At 49.5% G+C, this 19,436-nt stretch overlaps 1 protein-coding gene across 1 annotated transcript; it reads right to left on the reverse strand.

The window, feature by feature from the left end:
* Nucleotides 1-2,850: 2,850 nt before the first annotated feature.
* Tex44 (testis expressed 44) lies at nt 2,851-4,125 on the reverse strand. The gene has a single exon (XM_055616272.1). It carries the CDS (start codon nt 4,123-4,125, stop codon nt 2,851-2,853), a length of 1,275 nt encoding a protein of 424 aa, XP_055472247.1.
* Nucleotides 4,126-19,436: the final 15,311 nt, after the last annotated feature.

Raw genomic sequence — 19,436 nt, forward strand, 5'->3', positions numbered from 1 at the left:
AGTGTAGCCAGAAGCTATGATCCCTTTACAGATGAGGAAATTGAGGCACAGGAAAGTGCTGGAAAACAAAGATGGTCCATAGTAGAGCCAGCATCCAAGGTGGCTTGGACCCAAAGGCCAAAGTCAGCACGTTTACTCTGCTGACTGAGTCCTGCTGTGCTGTGGAAGGTCCCTAATTCTAGGCCAACTGTGACCCAGTCCAGAGGACTGGTGTTTCAGTCTTGTGGCTACCAAGCCAACCATCAGTGTCCTCTTCAGGGACTGGCCTGTTCTCTCCTTGTCTGAAATGAGTAAAGACAGCTGGAAAGTAGTAGGAACCCACCGGCTGGAGGCCAGATACACAGCCACACCCACACCTGGCAAAAATGCCCATTGCTAACTCCTGTATTCATGCTGACCTCAGTTTGGTTTTTGGTCCCTTTCAGTCCACGTCACCTGTGCTGTATATTCATCTTTGGTCACCTTGGTGCTAGCTAGGGTCCTCTGGGGAGAGGGAACTTAATTGAGAATGTGCCTCCATCAGATTGGCTTGTATGCAAGCCTGTGGGAGGGGCTTCTTAACTGATGGTTGATGTCCTACCGCCCACACCTGGGCTGGTGGTTCTGGGTCGCATAAGAAAGCAGGCTGAGCAAGCCGTGGGTAACAAGCCTGTACACACAGCATTCCTCAGTGGGTTCCACGTCAGCTCCTGCCTCCAGGTTTCTGCCATGAGTTCCTACCCTGACTTTCCTTCCTGAAGGACTGTACGCTGAAACAAGAACAAGCGCTTTCCTCCTCGAGAGCTGTCTTTGGTCAAGGTGTTTTATCACAGCAGTGGAAATCTAAGACATTTGTCTCTGTGGTTTGTAGTTTTAGTGAGTAGCAGAATCTGGCTCACAACAGCTCTTTAAACTATTGGAAGCATGGCTGGGGGCCTACGTGGCAGATTTTTGTTTGGTTTTATTTTTTATTTTTTCGAGATTGGCTTTTTCTAGGTAGCCTTGACTGTCCTGGATTCGCTTTGTAGACCAGGCTGGCCCCAAACTCACAGCAGTCCTCCTGCCTCTGCCTCCCAGAGTGCTGGGGTTACAGGTATGCAGTGCCACGTACCTTTTACATGGCAGTTTTATCACCCAGTGCTGTCCATCCCAGCCACCTGCCACTCCTCACTGCCCTCCTTCACCCCCACCACCTGTCTCACTTCCAGCAGCTTCTGTCTGGGGGACACCATCTCTCACTGTTGTTCTTCTGGGAGGGCCCCTTACTGGGGTCTGAACGATCAGTCTCCATGGTCTAAATTCCTTGTTTTCATGACATGGGGACAGGTCAGCTGCACCTTTCAGCAGATGGCAGCTTTCCAACAGAAAGGGAACACACAGGTAAGTCCTGTGTTTCCTCTTGGGGTTCAGAGTCCTAATTCCTTTCAAGAGCCATTGGTAAGGTAGGAGTGGCCGTTGGTACCCCTCGGGGACCAGCATGGAGCATCCTTCCCTGACAAAGGCCAGGTAGGCTGCCATGGACAGTGGGTAGACTAACTGCTTGGACCCTAAAAAAAAAAAGAGGATCTTAGATTTTTTTTTTTTTTTTTTGCTTTGTTTCAGAAAAGCAAAAATCCTGAGTTTTATGTAAGCTCTAACTTAAAAAATGTGAGCCAGTGGAACTAGAGAGATGGCTCACCAGTTAAGAGTACCAGCTGCTCTTGCAGAGGACCCAGATTCCATTCCTAGCACCCATGGGGGACCCAATACCCTCTTCCAGTCTCCATAGGCACTACCTGAATATACACATACATGCAGGCAAAATACTCATAGACACAAACATTTTTTATAAGGAAAAATATTTTTTAAAAATATGTACATCAAGAAACTCTAAAAGCCAGACCAATCAGTGGGCTGGGTTCATCCCTGGACCCTATTGAGAGACACACAGAAAAGTTGAAATGGATGGGTGGGTGGTCCCTAGCTGAGCTAAAGGTGTAAGGCTGTGCCTGAAGGCAGTTGGGCTGAGGATTTGCCCAAAATGTAGCACCGGGTCTTGCCAGAGGGTGACTGTGGTTTCTAACACATGTGACCCTGGGTGGGCCCCCGATTCTTGCTCTTGTGCCTGCTTTCCAAGATGCAAATGGCAGAGAGCAGAGTAAACTGTCATGGAGATCATCTGGGCCAAAGGTGGTAGCCATGCTTGGCCAGTTCGAAATTTAAAGGACCATTACACCCACCCCATTATCCCCCTACCCCTTAAGTCCAAGGAATGGTTTGGTCACCCTTCCTGGAGCCCTGTCCCATGGCGTACTATGTAAAAGTCCACTGTGTCCCTGTGACTTCTGGCATTGGCACCTTTGTGCGTGACGGTGGAGTTCCTCTCTCTATTCCAAGATGAGGAGAGGGAGGCCGGGGAGCAGGGCCCAGGGCAAGAGGAGACATCAGATGTCTGATTCTAATAAAAAGATTGCATGGGACCCAGATGTGTACACTCCTCCTATGAGGCCCGATACAGCACTCTACCTCAATACCCTTTTCTTGCCTCCCAGAACCTCAACGTGTAGCCTGGGCATGGGGCTGAGGGACGGACAGGCACATGAGCTCAGGTTGCGTGTGGAGACACAGCTGATCTGAGACTCCCCTCCCCCTCCCCTTCCCCAACCCTGTCAGAGCCCAGTTCTTCTCTCTACAGTTTGCTCCCAAACTAATAGAACCACCTAAGAACATTCTATTTTCGGAACATTTTGGACCCCTTCTGTCCTTCCACCCTGCTGTCCCACTGCATGGATAAGGGCAGAGCTTAGAAAATAAACGCTTGTGGTTATTTACTGAAGGGCAGGGGGTGTTATCTAGGGCAGGGGTGGGGCATGGAGCAGGGGGCTTGTTGGTCTAGTCACTGCTGGGGCTAGTTCGGGCCCAGCGCTGGGTCAAGTGATTGGCCAGGTAGCGCACAGTTGAGCGGATGCCTTCCACGGTCCTTCTCTCCACAGACTCCAGCAAGTGTGAGACAGAGCGTAGGGCCGAGCCAGTTCCAGCTGCCAGCCCAGAAGAGAAAGCTGACCTGGCATGGCCCAAGAGGCTGGAGACAGTGCGAAGGCTGGGACCCTCATCTTGTAGCCTCTCAGCTGGAGAGCTGCGCCCCAAGGTCAGGAAGCCTAAAGCCATCCCCATGCCTCTGGCTGTGTCTGACCACACCAGGATGTCTGTAAGGGAGCTGATGGAGCCCTCTCCACCACCCAGCAGGCTGGTCATGGAGCGCATGTAGTCATTTTCCACATTAGGCCTGTACAGACTGGGATCCAGTCTGCTCCTGCCCAGGGCCTCCTGGCTAGGTTCCGGAGATGGAGGCACACTGCCTGCTGGGGAGCCTGGGGAAAGTGGGGTCTGAGGGATCCTTGAGTCAGTCTGCTCTGGGGATATATCTTTGCTCTCAGGGTTCAAGGCCTCGAGACCTTCAGCTTCCTGTTCGACGGACTTGGTGCTACTCGTGGGCTGTTGGTCAGGACCACTGATATCCAAAGTGGGTGGGTCAGGATCTTCCGTAGAAGTCTGGACGCTGTCAGGCAGGACAGGTGGGGCTTCAGCATTTGTAGCCATCTCTGGCTTTCCTGGTGTCTTTTCCTGGCTCTGTGAGTCACTTGGGGAAACTGTGCGGCTCCAGCTTGCACGGTTATTCTCAGCCAGCCTATCCCACACCGGGTTCTGGAAGCCCACGAACATCTGCAGCATACCTGGGTCTTGGGACAGCAGAGATGTGATCTCTTCCTCTTCAGGGCTCTCCTGGGGACGGCGTGGAGCATCTGGGCTTTCCTCCCTGTCCCGAGGAGTAGGCATGGGGCTGACAGGCTCTACATCCTGCTCTATGGAGATGGCCTGGTCGTCATCCTGGCCCATGAAGGCGGCAGTCGGATCGGAGACCGGATCGTCATCATCCTGCTCTGTGGCAATGGTCGCTGCCACCGAGGCCCGGTCCACATCCTCCTCTTCACTGAGTTTTGCAGTCAAGTCTAATGGCAGGCCATCATCAGGCAGGATACCTGGAGTCTCAGACTCTCCAGGTAAGTCTGTAGAGTTTTCGCTGGCATGGTTGTTCAAGGCAGCCTCAGAAAGATCATGTGCAGGCCTGTTGTTGGCTTTGGCCTCTCCCAAGGGCTCGGTGGTCATCTATGCCCCCTGCTACTTGTGCTGGTTGGGAAGGAGTGGCTTGGCTCTGCTAGGCTCAGTTGTCCAGGTGGTGATGTCACAGGAGGTTGTGGGCAGCTGGTGATGTCACAGGTACTTGCAGAGAAAGGGTCCTGAATGTCCTGAACCTGCCAAGTAGCTGTCCTGGCAGGTTGAATGCAGGTGATGATTCGAAAGCCTGAGCTGCAGGTACATAGGAAATGGAAGATAACTGTCTTGGTTCAAGATGGAGAGGCACGTGTGCAGATGCAGCCACAGGGCTGAGAAGCTGTGATGACAGCACTTTGGGGGATGACGAGGGTGAGGCAGAGTTAGAATCAGTGGGCTTTTAATGTTTATTTATTTACTTATTTATTTTGGCGGGAGGATCAGTGTTCTTGCTGTGTAGTTCAGACTGGCCTCCCGCTCCGATCCTCCTGCCTTTGCTCTCAAGAGCAAGGATTACAGGCTTGTGCTACAGCAGCTTAGAAGCAAGGTTTGTGTCGCCTCTCCTGCCACCTCTCTGTTCTCATTGGTGCTTCATGACACCAACTTAGCCAGTCTTTCTTTGAGAGCCGTTCCTCTAGCAATGGGGAGGATCAGAGGCCAGGGCCTGGGCAGTATCTAGGCTGGCCATCCTTACTGCTAGAGTTAACCTTTTTGACTCGGGATGACCGCCTGCTTAACTGGGCTTGGAGGACAGGGTGCTGCAGAAAAACTGCAGATTCCCGGGTAATCCTAAGATCTTGGGTCCCAGATAAACTGACTGTGCTAAAAAGGTTATCTGGGAACAGCTGGGCACAGTGGCTCACACCTGTAACCCCAGCACACAGAGATCCGGGAGGCGGAGGCAGGCGGAATGCCTGTCAAAAACAAACAACAGCAACAAACAAGCTGGCCATTGGGTGTGGCTGAATGGTAGAGCACTTTCCTCGAATCATCTGGTTTCGTTCCCATCGAAGAGGCTGGAGTGGATGGTTCCGTTTCCATGTGTGCTCTCCCTGGTTGTCAGGCCATGCATGGTTCTTGCTCTTCAGGGGAGAGGAGCAGCAAGCCTCACATCCCACCAAGGGACTCCAACCTCCCAAGGGAGGCCTGGGTCTACTTTTACATCTTCTCTCGGGGGGGGGGGGGGGGGGGAGAGGCAGGCGTATCTGCAGCTTCTGTAATATCACAGGAGCAACCACTGACTCTGGGATCTGCGTTCCACCTGTAGTCCTCAGACTCTTCAGTTCTTGTTCCCGGTGGGGATAATTTAAAGCTGAGGCTGGCGAGACAGCTCAGTGGATAAGGGCACTTGCATCCAAGCCTGGTGATCTGAGTCTGATTCTTAGGACCCTCATGGTAGAAGAAGATCGACTGCTGCAAGTTCCACACGTGTTCCATGGCAACACACACACACACACACACACACACACACACACACACACACAGACACAGACACTCACACACAGAGTGACAGAGACAGACAAGAAACGTAATAATACTAGGCCAGGTGTGGTGGTGCACGCCTTTAATCCCAGCACTCCTGGAACAGAGGCAGGTGGTTCTCTGTGAGTACCAGGCCAGCCTGGCCTACATTACAATTTCCAGGACAACCAAGGCTACACAGTAAGACCTTTTCTTTAAAAACAATAAAACAAAACAAAACCATTGATGGCCCAGGGGGGAAAGCCGGCCAGGATGACAGAGGCTTGGAAAGGTAACTGGCTTTCCCACGCCTGCAGACGCCACCTGGTGGCAGCTCTGGGTTACTCCATAACAACTGTCTCATCGCAGTACACAGACTCCCCCCTCCATCCTTAGTGTGCCGTCTCGTCTCCCAAGCTGCCCCTCCTGATTCCTGGCTCCTTCTCTGATATGGTTTAAAATCTGCAATGTCCTCCATAGACTTGGTTTTGAACACGCAGTTCTAGCTTGTAGGATTGTTTTGACGTCTGTGGACCCTGGAGGAAGTAGGGCCTGCCGGGCGGAAATAGGTCTCTGGCACGGGGTCCTACGGCTCATGCTCACTCTGGATTCCAGCCGTGCCCTCTGCTTCCTGTCTACTGTGATGTCAACAAACTGCCATCATGTCTTCCTGGTCACGGTGTACTGACACGTCCCTGAAGTACCAGTCAGAATAAGCTTTCCCTTGAGTTGTTAGTCAAGTGCTCCCTTCCCCTTCTCCAAGGTACTTCTTGTCATCCTTCCTATACTTTTGACTCACTGTTCCCCTCAGCCACCCTCCACCTAACTCTCTGAGGTAGGCTCCATTCATGGTACTTGGGTGGAACTTTATAAAGAACTCTTCAAAGAGATGTGTCTGTATGTGTGAGTGTGTGTGCATGCATGTACGTGTGTGTGTGTGTGTGTGTGTGTGTGTGTGTGTGTGTGTGTGCTGCTCATGGCTGGGCACACCTCCTCATACACACAGAGGCCATAGGGAGGACACCAGTTGCCTTGCTCTGTCACATCACTTTATTCCTTTGAGACAGGGTCTCCCACTGAACCTAGAGGCATAGCCACAAACTCCAGTGACCCTCTCGCCTCTTCCCCACAGTGCCGGGCTACAGGCACGCACATGCAGCCATACCCCGCTTTTTACTTGGATGCCGGGGGTTCAAACTTAGGTCCTCATGCTTCTGCAAGAACCTACTAAACCACCTCAGCCTCATGCCTGGTTTTGTGTGGTGCATGTCATGACAGTCAGACCTAGGGCTCCGAGCAATTAAACTGCATCCCCGGACTCATTAAGTTTCAAATGCTATAAAAATCTGTGTGAAAGGGCTGGGGAGGGCAGTATAAGTATTTTACAGAAAGAAAAGGAAGGAAATGAAGAAACAAAGAAAGAAAGGAGGAAGGGGCTGGAGGGATAGCTTAGCAGCTAAGAGTACTGGCTGCTCTTCCAGGGTACTGGAGCTTGGTTCCCAGTGCCCATGTGGAGTAGATCACAGCTACCAGTAACTGTCTCCTGAGTGGAGATCTGGCTCCTCCTCCTGCCTCCAAGAACACCTGCACATACGTGGCCCATGTGTGTATGAACACCCACACACACATTAATTAAAAAAAAAAAAAACTTTAAAAAATGTGTATGAAGCCAGGCGTGGTGACACAGACTTGTAATCCCAGTATGGGGAGGAGAAAGCAGGAGGATTAGGAGTTCCAGGTCATTCTTGACTACAAATGCAGTTTTTCAACCTGTGCCACCTGGGACCCTGCTTAAGCTCAGCAAACCAAGAAGCTTCCTCAGGAAGATTTTGGCAAATTGGAGGCTAGCCTGGGCTATACAGTTTATTGTCTCAATAAGCAAACAAATGAAAAGAATAGAAAAAGAGGATGAAATAGAAGAGCAGACTTCAAGCCTGTCCCTTAACTCGTGCGGGGTCCATCTTATAGCCTGTTACTGCGGACCCACAGCTGTGTGTGGTTAGGGCGAACCTACGCCCTTAGTATGCTGCTTTGCTCTCCCTAGGAGATGGGTGTGGCCCTAGGAGTCTGGGCCCTCCCAGGTTTTTCACCTTCACTCCTGGGCGTGTAAATCTGAGCTTTCCCAGGCACGGGGTACCTGTGAGCATGCTCGCCATGGTTTTCTTTAGCTGAGGGAGGCCAGTGCCTAAGCCCCCACCTAGCTACTATCGAGACCACCTTGGGGATACCCGGTAAAGTCCCTGGAAGCTTGAGTCATGGGGCCAGCTGTCCCCGAGGGCAGCCTCTCTGGATATTGGTGCTCTGAGGAGCAAACACTTGGCTCTGAGTCTTCCCTGAAGACCTCCTCCTTGAATGTTTGAGAAACCAAGGCAATGGAGAAAACAGAGCCTGGAGAGCAGATGGTGTGGGAATTCCACCTACAAGCCACACCGAATTTGTTTGGAAGAAACAGTTTAATGAGCCCCGTGGGTGGGGGCTGAGACCCCAAAGGCATTCTTGAGTTACTAAGCCTACCGTCTAAGAAGAGGCTAAGCTAGGAGGGTAGGGCTGGGTTAGAGCAGGGTCTGAGAGGACTCCCTTACTGTGTAGGCCCCACTTCCCAGGAAATGGAGGAGGCCCAGGCAACCCACAGAAAAGAGCTGGAAGAGGCCAGGCTCTGGGACGTAGCCCTGCTGGGCTTGGGGAAAACCGGAATCCTTCTAAGGGGGTTTAAAGTTGTTTGTGTCCAGGTCTCCAAGGTAAAGCCCTCAGTGGGCGTGGCCCACACCAGGCTTGTCAAGGCCTTTGTGTGAATGCTGGGAGGGCACAGTTTCCTGGAGAGAGCAGAGTTTGCTCTTGGGGCTTCTGAGATGGGGAACAGTGAGGGTGACACACAGCAGTGCTGGGTGACTGGGAGACACCGGGTTAACCTCGCACCATTTCTTCCACACTGGACTCGAGGGAGACACAGGGAGAGATCAAGTCCACACAGAAGTTTACACGCAACTTAGGGAAGAGCAGTAGTTTCCAGTGTTAAAGCTGGCAAAGAAATCCCAAATGGGGAAGTAGATATTAGCAAAAAATGCCCTAAACCAGCGGCTCTCAACCTTCTGAATGCCGAGACCCTTTAGTACAGTTCTTCATGTTGTGGTGACCCCCCCCAACTATAAAATTAGTTCGTCGCTACTTCATAACTGTAATTTTGCTACTGTTATGAATGTTAATTAATGTAAATATTGGATATGCAAGATATTTGACATTGGACCCCTGTGAAGGGGTCATTTGACCCCTAAGGGGGTTGAGACCCACAGGTTGAGAACCACTCCCACCTAAAGTTTTTATTTATTTACCTATTTTTGAGGCAGTGTTTCTCCGTGTAGTCTGGGCTGTCCTGGAACTCAAGAGACCCACCTGCCTCTGCCTTCCAGAGTGCCGGGGTAATAGATGAGTAGTAATACACCCGGCTTCAAGCTAAACATTTTAAGGCAAATCGCAAACTGTGAGAACTAATATTTGCTATTCCTGCCAGCAGGGACGCATAACTAAACTATATAAATTTCCACTCCTAGCCAGACCCGGTGACCCAGGCTTACAATTCTAGCAGTCAGTAGGCTGAGCGAGGCAGGAAGGCCAGGCAGTAATGTCATTATCCCATACCCCACATGCCAGAAGTTCAAGTCCAGCCTGAGCTTGAAAAGCCTAGTGAAAAGCCCTGTCTCATACAAAATGCCTCCCAAGTGCTGGGATTACAGTCAGGAGACCCCACCAAGCAGCTAATGAGCAGCCAGTGTTCGAGGCCTGTTTCGTCACGGTACGGGATCTGTCTTTAGAGCTTTTGTTTGGAAACTTCCATAATTCATTTGCCCTTTCAACAAGTCATAAATATTCTTTAAATTACTAGGACACATTTGCAAGTCAAAATGAATTCCTTCTGAAATATCCCAGAAACTCAGGTTTCTGATGCCAATAAAAATTCCGGGCGCTACCCAAATGCCCACAGAGGGGGACAGAACTGAGAAAGCATGCTCCCACCCAACCTCACAACAAAGGGGTACTTCAGCATCCCCTCTTCCCATCCCAACTACCCAGCTCTGAGATCAGCTCTGTGGGTCCCCATCTCCAGGGCCATGGATGGCTACTCCCCAAGGTGGCCAGACAGCAACTGTGAGTTACCGTATGAAGTTATCTGAGGGTCCATCGAGGTGGGTGGTTCTAGGCCCGGCACATGGTCTGGCCATGTGCTGGGCCCAGGTATGGACCAGGATCCAGAAGCTATAGTGGAAGCTGTGTGGACCTATAGCGTCCCTCCTGCTGTCGTCACTCCTTAGAGGTCCTTAAGCGCCAGCCAATGCTGCTGAGTAGAATCCCAAAGATGGGACGAGGCTCAGCGGGTAAAGGCACTTGCTGCCAAGCTTGGTGACCCGGGTTCAACCCTGGGATCCTCAGGACCCACAAGGTAGAGGAGAGAAAGGACTCCCAACCGTTCTTTCCTGACCTCCACACGAATACCCTTTCCACACAAGAGAAATGAATACATGTCTTTTTCTTTAAAAGGGGAGGAGGCTGGAGCGATGACTCAGTCAGTACAAACACTTGCTGCCTTCTGTAGAGGACCTGGGTTTGATCCCTGGCACTTACATGCGCACACAAGCATCTATAACTCTAGTTCTGGGGACCTGACGCTTTCTCCTGAATTTGCAAGGACCAGACATGCACATGGTATGCATACATGCATTCAGTCACATAAAACTAAATAAATAATTTGAAAAATTCAAAGAGGAGCTGGAGTGTAGCTCCCTGGCAGAGCACTTTCCTAACATGTACTGTGCCCTAGGTTTAATCCCTAGTCTGTCTGTCTGTCTCTCTTACACACATACACACACACTCGCTCCTCTGCACGTGCCCAAATAAGTATGCACTTGTAAAAAATGAGCCATTCATTATCTTTTCACAACATAGCTCAATGGGCTAAATGCATATTTGTAGAAGTGCCCAGGGCCCCAAGATCGGGATGTTGGCAGGACTAAAGTTCTGTTAGTAATCTGCATAGACCAGCAGGCTCTGGAGCATCAGCCAGGCCTGGTCCCTCTGATCTACTAGGAATGGACCTCCTCATCTGGGCATGCTGAGGGCCACCTCCCTGCAGTCCCTTCTAGTCTTCCTGTTCCTGCTCCCATCATTGACCTGGGCATCTTGTTTCCTCACAGGTCTGGAGCCTGAGAGTCCAGGACAGGGTGCTGTTGGGGTTGGGTTTGCAGGTGGCTGTCTTCTCACCTGATCTCATGTGGTGCCTCCTGTCTTTGTGTAGTCCCTCATCATCCCCTCTCTCCTCTTCTCCCCTCCCCATTCCCTCCACTTTCCCCTTCTTCCTTCTCGCTCCTCCTTTTCCTCCTCTTTCTTTCTTGGTTTTGATATTCTGAGACAAGGTCTCATGTTGCCCAGGCTGGTCTTGAAACCCTGAGCCTTCTGCCTTAGCCTCTTGAGTGCTGGGATTATGAGTGTGCCAGCGCAGCCAGCTTCAGATAGCTCTTCTAATGACACAGCCTTCCTGGATTTACCTTAGTTACCCCGTAAAGGCCCTGCTTCTAATTACAGTGATGTTGGGGATTAGAGATTCAGCACAAGTTAGAATACAGTATTTAAGGGGGGCCCAGTTCCATTCATGGCACCTCACTTCATGGGAACTGGTGCTCCTTCCCAGACACAGCTTAGAAAATACATTTAATTTTCTTGCCCTTTATCCCAAGGCTATAGAGTCCAGTGAACTAGTCATTGGCAAGTGTCTGTTGTCAACTTAATCTGTGTAAGGCCGTCCTTGGCCAGGGCAGAAGAGGAGAGACTATGTGGCAGACACTTTTTTTTTTTTTTTTTATGTATACAATGTTCTGTCTGCATATACACCTGCACGCCAGAAGAGAGCACCAGTTCTCATTATAGATGGTTGTGAGCCACCATGTGGTTGCTGGGAATTGAACTCAGGACCTCTGGAAGAGCAGCCACTGCTCTTAACCTCTGAGCTATCTCTCCAGCCCGGCAGACACTTTTTTTTGAAGTTCCTTGTATAGCTGTCTTCATTTCCTGGATGAGCACATAGTCATGTATGTCCTAGGTCAAGAGGTCAGCAGGAAACAGAACACAGCGGTGCTGTGAAAGCATCTGTGCTCCAGGTCTTGGCTGTTCTTGCCTCTTTTTGGGCCCAGCTACCAAAAGAAGTCTGAGCTGCTTGATAAAATAAATGTGGCCCAGTTTGTCCCATCACCCAGGCCAAAAGTAGATATGTGTGGATACTGGGACCAGACCAACTAGCTCCACCCAGCTTACTGTAGCCTTTATAGAAGCAGGTGAGGCCAGTGGAAGATTAAGGCGAAGCCCAACCCAAGTATTAATTTGGCGATGGAGCTGGGTTGTGGCTCCATGGTGGCAGAGCAACTGCCTAGAATGCCCAAGCCCCTGGGGTCATTAACACAGCCTTAAGCAACAACCACAACACATCACAAGTGGAATATCCTTGTCCTAGTTAGGTCTGTCAACCTGACACAGCCTGAGTCATCTGAGAGGAGAGTCTCAGTGGTTGGATTGCCCAGATCAGATTGGCCTGTGGGCATGTCTGTAGAGGATTGTTAATTGTCAATTGATGGATGAGAGCCCAATCAGAGCGGCACCATTCCCTGGGCAGGGGTCCTGAGAGTATAAAGGAGGCAGCTAAACAGAGGTCTTTTTTTTTTTTTAAGATTTTATTTATTTATTTATTTATTTATTTATTTATTTATTTATTTAATGCATATTAGTGCTCTAAGAGGGCAGTAGAGGGTGTAGATGGTTGTGAGCCACCATGTGGTTGCTGGGAATTGAACTCAGGACCCCTGGAAGAACAAACAGTGCTTTTAACCATTGAGCCATTTCTCCAGCCCTAAACTAAGGGCTAAAGGACCTCTTTAGCCTTAAAGACCTAAAGAGGTCTTTAAGCCAGCTAGCAACAGAGTTCCTCCAAGATGTCTTTCTTTCTTTGTTCTGTTCTGTTTTGTTTTTGTATATTGAGACAGGGTATCTCTGTGTAGCCCTGGCTGTCCTTTGTACACCAGGCTGGCCTCAAACTCACAGAGATCTTCCTGCCTCTACCTCCCAAGTGCTGGGATTGAAGGCTGGAGCCACCATGCCTGGCTTCTGTTTTTTGTTTTGTTTATTGTTGTTTTGTTTTGTTTTGTTTTTGAGACAAGGTCTCACTATGTAGCCTTGACTGGCCTGGAATTTGTTATATAGACTGGGCTAGCCTCAATTTCACAGAGATCTACCTGCCTCTGCCCCTGGAGTCCTGGGATTAAAGATGTGTGTCACAATTTCCAGCTCCTCTGTGGTTTCTGCCTCTGGTTCCTGTTTTGTTCCTATCCTGGCTTCCCTCAGTGACAGACTGTGACCTCTAAGATGAAATAACCCCTTTCCTCCCCTAAGTTCCTTTTGGTCAGTGTTTTTTTTTTTTTTAAAGATTTATTTATTATTATTTATACAGTATTCTGCCTGCATCTGCAGGTAAGAAGAGGACACCAGATATCACTATAGATGGTTGTGAGCCACCATGTGGTTGCTGGGAATCAAACTCAGGAACTTTGGGAGAATAGCCAGTACTCTTAACCTCTGAGCCATCTCTCCAGCCCTTGGTCAGTGTTTTATCTCAGCAGGAACTGAGACTAGAGCAGTTCCCAGACATAAATCCAAGATTGTTTGAGACCTGACATGATGCCACAAGTAAGAAATTCCAGGCTTGACCTCATGTGATGAGTCACAGGCAAAATGAGGCTTTCTAAAAATATTGTACATAGAAAGGCAGACAGGAACTATAAGTTAATTTCATTTTTAGGCTTGAGTCATACTTCAAGATACGTTGTATGTATGCAAATATTAAACAAAACAAAAAATCCAGAACTGCAGGTATGGCTGAATCTCAAATGACAATGTGGCAGCTCTGATCAGGTTTATGTTACTCTTTCACTCTTGAAAAAATTAAAAAAACAAAAAACAACAACAAAGCCAGAGCCAGGAGCAATGGCACACTCCTATAATCCCAGCACTCAGGGAGGCAGAGGTAGGTGGATCTCTGAGTTCAAAGCCAGCCTAGTCTACAAAGTGAGTCCCAGGACATCCAGGGCTACACAGAGAAAACCTGTCTCGAACCCCCAATTTAAAAAAAAAAAAAAATTACACCGGAGAAATGGCATCATTTTCTGAATCTAGTCGAGACAGTGAGGATCTAATAGGTCAAGGAGCCTAGCTCGTGCGGGCACAGCTCTCTGCTGCCCTCCAGTGCTGGTCCTGTGGCATTTCAGGGGTGCTCATCATTGACTTCTGTGGGTGGATGATCCGTTAGGACTGTCTGACCCCCACGTTCCCAGTGCAGAACGAACACGAGGTTTGTGCTCTGTACCTCATCCACTCTGACTCCAAAAGCTCTTTATTTACAGTCATTACACAAAGTGTCCTGTAGCAAGAGAACATGGCTCATTAGTAACTCCAGTGACTTCTGGGAAAATTGTATTTGGGGGTCCCATCAACATCATACTAGAAATACTGAAGGTCACCTGGACATAATGGTGTATACCTGTTATCCCAGCATTTGGCGGGTCTAAAGGCAGGAAGACTAGGAGTTCAAAGCTAGCCTTGGTTGTACAGTGTGTTCTCCAGCCTGGCCTATGTAAGATAGTCTTTAAAAAACACAGACACAGCATGGGAGAGATGGCTCAGCAGCTGGATAAGAGTACTTGTAAAGGACTGGAGTTTGGTTTTCAGCCCACTCAACCAACTGTGACTAAGCCCAGGGGATCTGACGTCTTCTCTTGGCCTCTGTAGGAACCTGAACGCATGTGTACTCATACACCACACACACACACACACACACACACACACACACACACACACGCATGCTTTGCAAGCATGCATGCACACACCATTTATGCAATTAAAAAATGAGATAGGGCGCTGGAGAGTGGCACTAGCTGCTTTTACAAAGGACCTGGGTTTGTTCAATTCCCAGCACCACACTGGTTCCAGGCAATGTAAAAGCTTTTGTTTCTACTTAATTTTTTATACACCCTTAATCCCAGCACTTGAGAGGAAGAGGCAGGACAATTTCTGAGTTTTGGATCAATCTGCTTGCATACTAAGTTTCAGGCAAGCAACTTTGTCTCAAGAATTTTTTCCCCTCAAATAATCTCTCTCTCTCTCTCTCTCTCTCTCTCTCTCTCTCTCTCTCTCTTTTCAAGACAGGGTTTCTCTGTGTAGCCTTGCCTGACTGGACTCGATTTGTAGACCAGGCTGGCATTGAACTCACAGTGATCTACCTGACTCTGCCTCCTGAGTGAAGGTATGTGCCACCACACCCAGCTGTCCTAAGCTTACTTTTTAAGATTGTCTCAAAGAGACATTCTCCACTAGAGATGGAAGTTTAGACTGGAAAGCAGTTTTTTTGGGGGGAAGAGGCCACTTGCCAGCAGGGTGCAGGCTTGGGCTTGAGAAACAAGTTACCAATAGAAAGGACTGTACCAGTTGTTTTTGCTCGGTTCTCCACTGAGTCAGCGTCGCCCGGGAAGTTGTTGGAGATGCAGGTTCCCAGATCCCACCCCAGCCTCACTGACCGTAGTGAATCCAACGGCCGGTGTTGCCACCAATTGATGAGGAGCCCGATGAAACTCAAGATTGATAGCTGGCACTCTCCCTAAAGGCAGAAAGGCACTGGTGACCGCTGGGGGTCTGGGGTTGGCCTCTGCCTGCCGGCCAGAGTCAGAATCTAGTGGGGGATGTTACCCTTTGTCCCTCCCAACTCTCACCAAGCCCCTGGGCTGCAGTTGACCTGTGAGCTCAGCCGAGTCTGTGGTGAAGGACAAGGAAGAATGGAGTCAGACGGAGGGGGGTCCGTAAGTCAGGGGCTCCTGGATGAGAAAGAACGGGGCGGGCGAGCACGCTGGAAAGCTTCAGGAAGGAGCCCCGGGGTGGGGAGGCGCAGCAGGTGGGAAGCCCTTGGGACTTGCCCAGTAAGGATTATTCTAGGCAAATTGCCGCCTCCACCCGCCCGCAACCTCTCAGTGGGAGCGTTTGAGTTGGAGGATGGGCAGCCTTCCTTGCCTCTGAGACACTTCTGAATTCTGATGACTGTTGGGTCACCGTGGGGTCTCGATTCCTGGGACTTCCCTGGTTTGGAGACCAGGATGTGGTAAAGCCACACAGAACTCGGTTTGCAGACAAACTCCTTGAAGGTACCGGAAGAGAGAAGAACAGGGGCTGATGGTTGATATCGTCTGTGCAGATTAAATCCCTTCATTTGATGACCCACTTAACTTTTTTTTTTTCCTCTTTTGGGAGTCGGTTTAAAGAGGCAGTTTTTACCCCTAATGACCTTTCATGGTCTTCTCAGTCAGTGCCCACACCCTTACCTCCAGGCCAGCCTCAGGGACAGCTGCAGATCCCAACAAGAAGCCTGCTCCCCTCTGCCCGGAGTAGTGCGTATCTGTTGCCCCAGACCTCCCCTAACACTGACCTGGCCTGGAGTTGTCTGAGGTCAGCCCAGAGCTGGTAGCCCGCGGAGTGCTTTGACTTTTCTCTTTCATTTTATATACTGCAAATGAGTGCGCGCACACGAATGTGCGCCGTGTCTTGTGGGTGGAGGTCAGAAGACACGTCATGAGCCAGTGTTCTCCTTCCCTCATGTGGAGCTTGGGGTCCAAACTCGTGTGCTCAGGTTCAGCGGCAAGCATCTATTCCTGTGGCTGCTGTTTTCTGAGACAGTTTCTCTGTGTAGCCATGGCTGTCCTAGAACTCTCTCTGTGGAACTCACAGAGATCCGCCTGCCTTTGGCTCCCAAGTGCTGGGATTAAAGGCATGTGGCACAACCATCAAGGCTACCGTTCTGATGTTAGGGCCAGGTGGGCAGGTCCTCAGACTCCCCTGTCTTTCTGTAGAATTCCTGAGGACCAGCTGCCCTTGGGACTCTGGGTTCTTGTGGCACTAAGGGGCCAGAATCCCCTCTCTAGGGCTCTTTTCACAAAGCACAGGACACAGGGAATGATGGTCTGTCTCCAGAATGTCCCATCTGCTTCTCATCCCCCCCTCTCCTCCTGATGGGTTCTTCTTTCTGGATTCTACAGGGGGACCTCACCCCACTTTGGTTAGTTACCCTGCCCTCTCCCACTTCCTCAGAGAGCCCTTTGGGTTCTCCTAAGTCTTTCAGCTTTTTGGAAAACAAAACCAGAGGCCCTTTAGGGAAGAAGAGGCCCTGTGGCACTGGGGTGGGACAAGGGTGCACAGCATGTGTGCAGGGATTGGGGTAAGACAGACACCATGATGGAATGACTTTGGAACTGGCTTGAGCTCTCAAGAGCAGGTTCTGGCATCTGAGGGGTGCTGAGGATAGGGAAATGTGGGACTGAGATAGTTGAATCACCAGGACTGGGGATATAAAAACACTGTTCTTTCATCCAGTGGTGCACGCCTGTGATTCCAGCACTCAGGGAGGCAGAGGCAGGTGGTTCTTTGTGAGTTCGAGGCCAGCCTGGTCTACAAAGCAAGTCCAGGACAGCCAAGGTTACACAGAGAAACCTTGTCTCAAAGGCCATCAAAACAAACAAAAACTAAACCAAACCAAAAAAACCCCACTGTTCTTCATGTGGAAACTGAAAGAGGACTGGTCCTTGGAGGCCATTGGAAGTTTGGGCTGGAGAGACCCAGAGCCTGGGGTAAGGATGACCTGGGTATGAATAGGGAGATGGGGGGCCTTTGGGGGACTTCTTTTGGGAAGTAAGGATGGGGAGTCAGAGTGCTGGGTAGAGACGGCTTTATTTAGGACTCTGGGACTGACAGGCTGACAGGGGCTGGGCTGGGAGTCACAGGCAAATGGCCAGCAGGTACAGCGTGCGGAGGGAAGCTCAGGGCCTCAGCTGTGTCCCAGAGACTGACAGCATCAGGGGCTCGGTGGGCAGGTGTGGTGACCCAGGAAAGCGGGGTGCATGGGAGGACTGAGACTGTCTTAACAGAATCTTCTCTAGGTTCTGAAGTTCCAGACCGAGGTGAAGGAGGATTGCCCTCCTCCGAGTTCCCAGCTTGCCTGATAGCCTGCTGCCTTCTCCCTGCACCCCTGCATGTCTGAGTCCTAGGCTTGTGTCACGGGGCTTCACTGTACTGGATTTCAACTTACCCAAATGACCTAGATTTGCCATAGTTATCTCTCAAAGATCCTAGCCCCAGACAGTCATTACCTAAGCTTGTGTGTGTAGGCCTGGCTGTCTTAGCACTCGCTCTGTAGACCAGGCTGGCCTCTCATTCGGTGGTTCGCCTGTCTCTGCTGCAATCAAAGGTGTGCACCACCACTGCCCCAGTAAAGCTTTTTTAGCTTATAATTTTGGGGACTCAGCAATTCAACCCAGAGCAGGGAACGGATAGCTATGTGTGGTCAGGGAGGCAAAATCATACACGCTCACATAACGGAAGAGAGAGGATGCCTAACAAATCGCTAAATCGTGCATGATAGACTAGAAAATAAGATTACGAAGAGGATGCCGATAAGAGTAAAATAAATTTTTGAAGACTTCAAGTCTAAACTACTGGCAGGAAATGGCTGGAGGAGAGCAATGCAGAGAGAGTAAATGATGAGAGAGTTCAGCCTGAGGAGGTGAGGAAGCAGCTGCCCACGGGTTTGAAGCCAGATGCTGGTCTTCAAGGCCACGGGTTCCAGTGTCACAGCAGAGGGATTCTTATGCACAGTAGCTTCCTGGAGTTCCGCTCACAAAGGGTCAGAATGAGAAAAAGCCATAAAAGGAGGAATAGAAAGATCAGCCTCCTAAGAGATAGAATCCAGAGAGAAGGCTAAGAAAAGGCTCAGATTACAACATCCATACAAAACTTTCTCAAAAAATAAAAAACAAAAACAACAACAATAAAAAAAAAACAAAACCAAAAGCTACCCATACATATAAAATGAAATAAATCTTAAAAAGGAAAATATAACCACCTTTAACAGCAGACATTTTTGCTAAAAAGAAAGAACAACAACATCAAAAAACAAAAAAACCTAGCAGAACAGTGTTATGCTGGTACCACACACGGGGTCATGTTTTAAGCACTTTATATTTTCCAGAAAACACTACCACAAAAGATGAGGGTGGTTGGTACTGACTGGCCTGTTCTAAGTTCTTTTTTATTTATTTATTTTTATATTTTTAATTTTTTTACTTTTTGAAATAGGGTTTTTCTTTGTAGCCCTAGCTGTCCTGGAACTCACAGAGATCCACCTGCCTCTGCCTTCCAAGTACTGATTAAAGGCATGCACCACCACTGCTTGGCCTAAGTTCTCTAAAAAAAAAAAAAAAAGATTTTATTATCATTATTTTGGTTTCTTTGTGTAGCCCTGGTTGTCCTGGAACTCACTCTGTAGATCAGGCTGGACTTGAACTCAGAGGTCCACCTGCCTCTGCCTCCCGAGTGCTGGGATTAAAGGCGTGTGCCACCACCATCTGGCAATATTTCATATTTTTTATGTTAGGTCCCTGTGCATCGGGAAGAACAGCTGCTCTGTCTCATTAGTTGCTCCACTATATTTCTTGGCCTTCAGAGGACCAGTCAGGACAATGTGACTCTTTCTGGCCCCTAAGCAGAAGCAACAAGTTCAATTTCAAGGCTGCAGACTCAGTTGCCAATGCCCTACCCTGCAGAGCTTTAGCAAGACTACCAGTCCATGAGTGAGACCTATGGCATCTGTTCTGGGGGCCAGTTCCATGACTCAGAATGTAATGACCTCCACATGTGTGCTAAACTATGTTGCATGCCCAAACACACACATATACACAGAAATAGTAATAGATAAAATAACAAAAAAAGAGAATGGTTTTGTTTCCCTGCAGAGACCCAGAGAAAGGAGCTTGTGTTGTGTCCAGGGCTGGTGTAGA

The sequence above is a fragment of the Psammomys obesus genome, unplaced genomic scaffold, assembly GCF_907164565.1.
Source record: "Psammomys obesus unplaced genomic scaffold, mPsaObe1.curated_primary_1811, whole genome shotgun sequence".
NCBI classification, from domain to species: Eukaryota; Metazoa; Chordata; class Mammalia; order Rodentia; family Muridae; genus Psammomys; species Psammomys obesus.

Bases quoted from the DNA above. Each gene is read 5' to 3' on its own strand.
- Tex44 (XM_055616272.1), bottom strand. From the start codon at position 4,125: ATGACCACCGAGCCCTTGGGAGAGGCCAAAGCCAACAACAGGCCTGCA.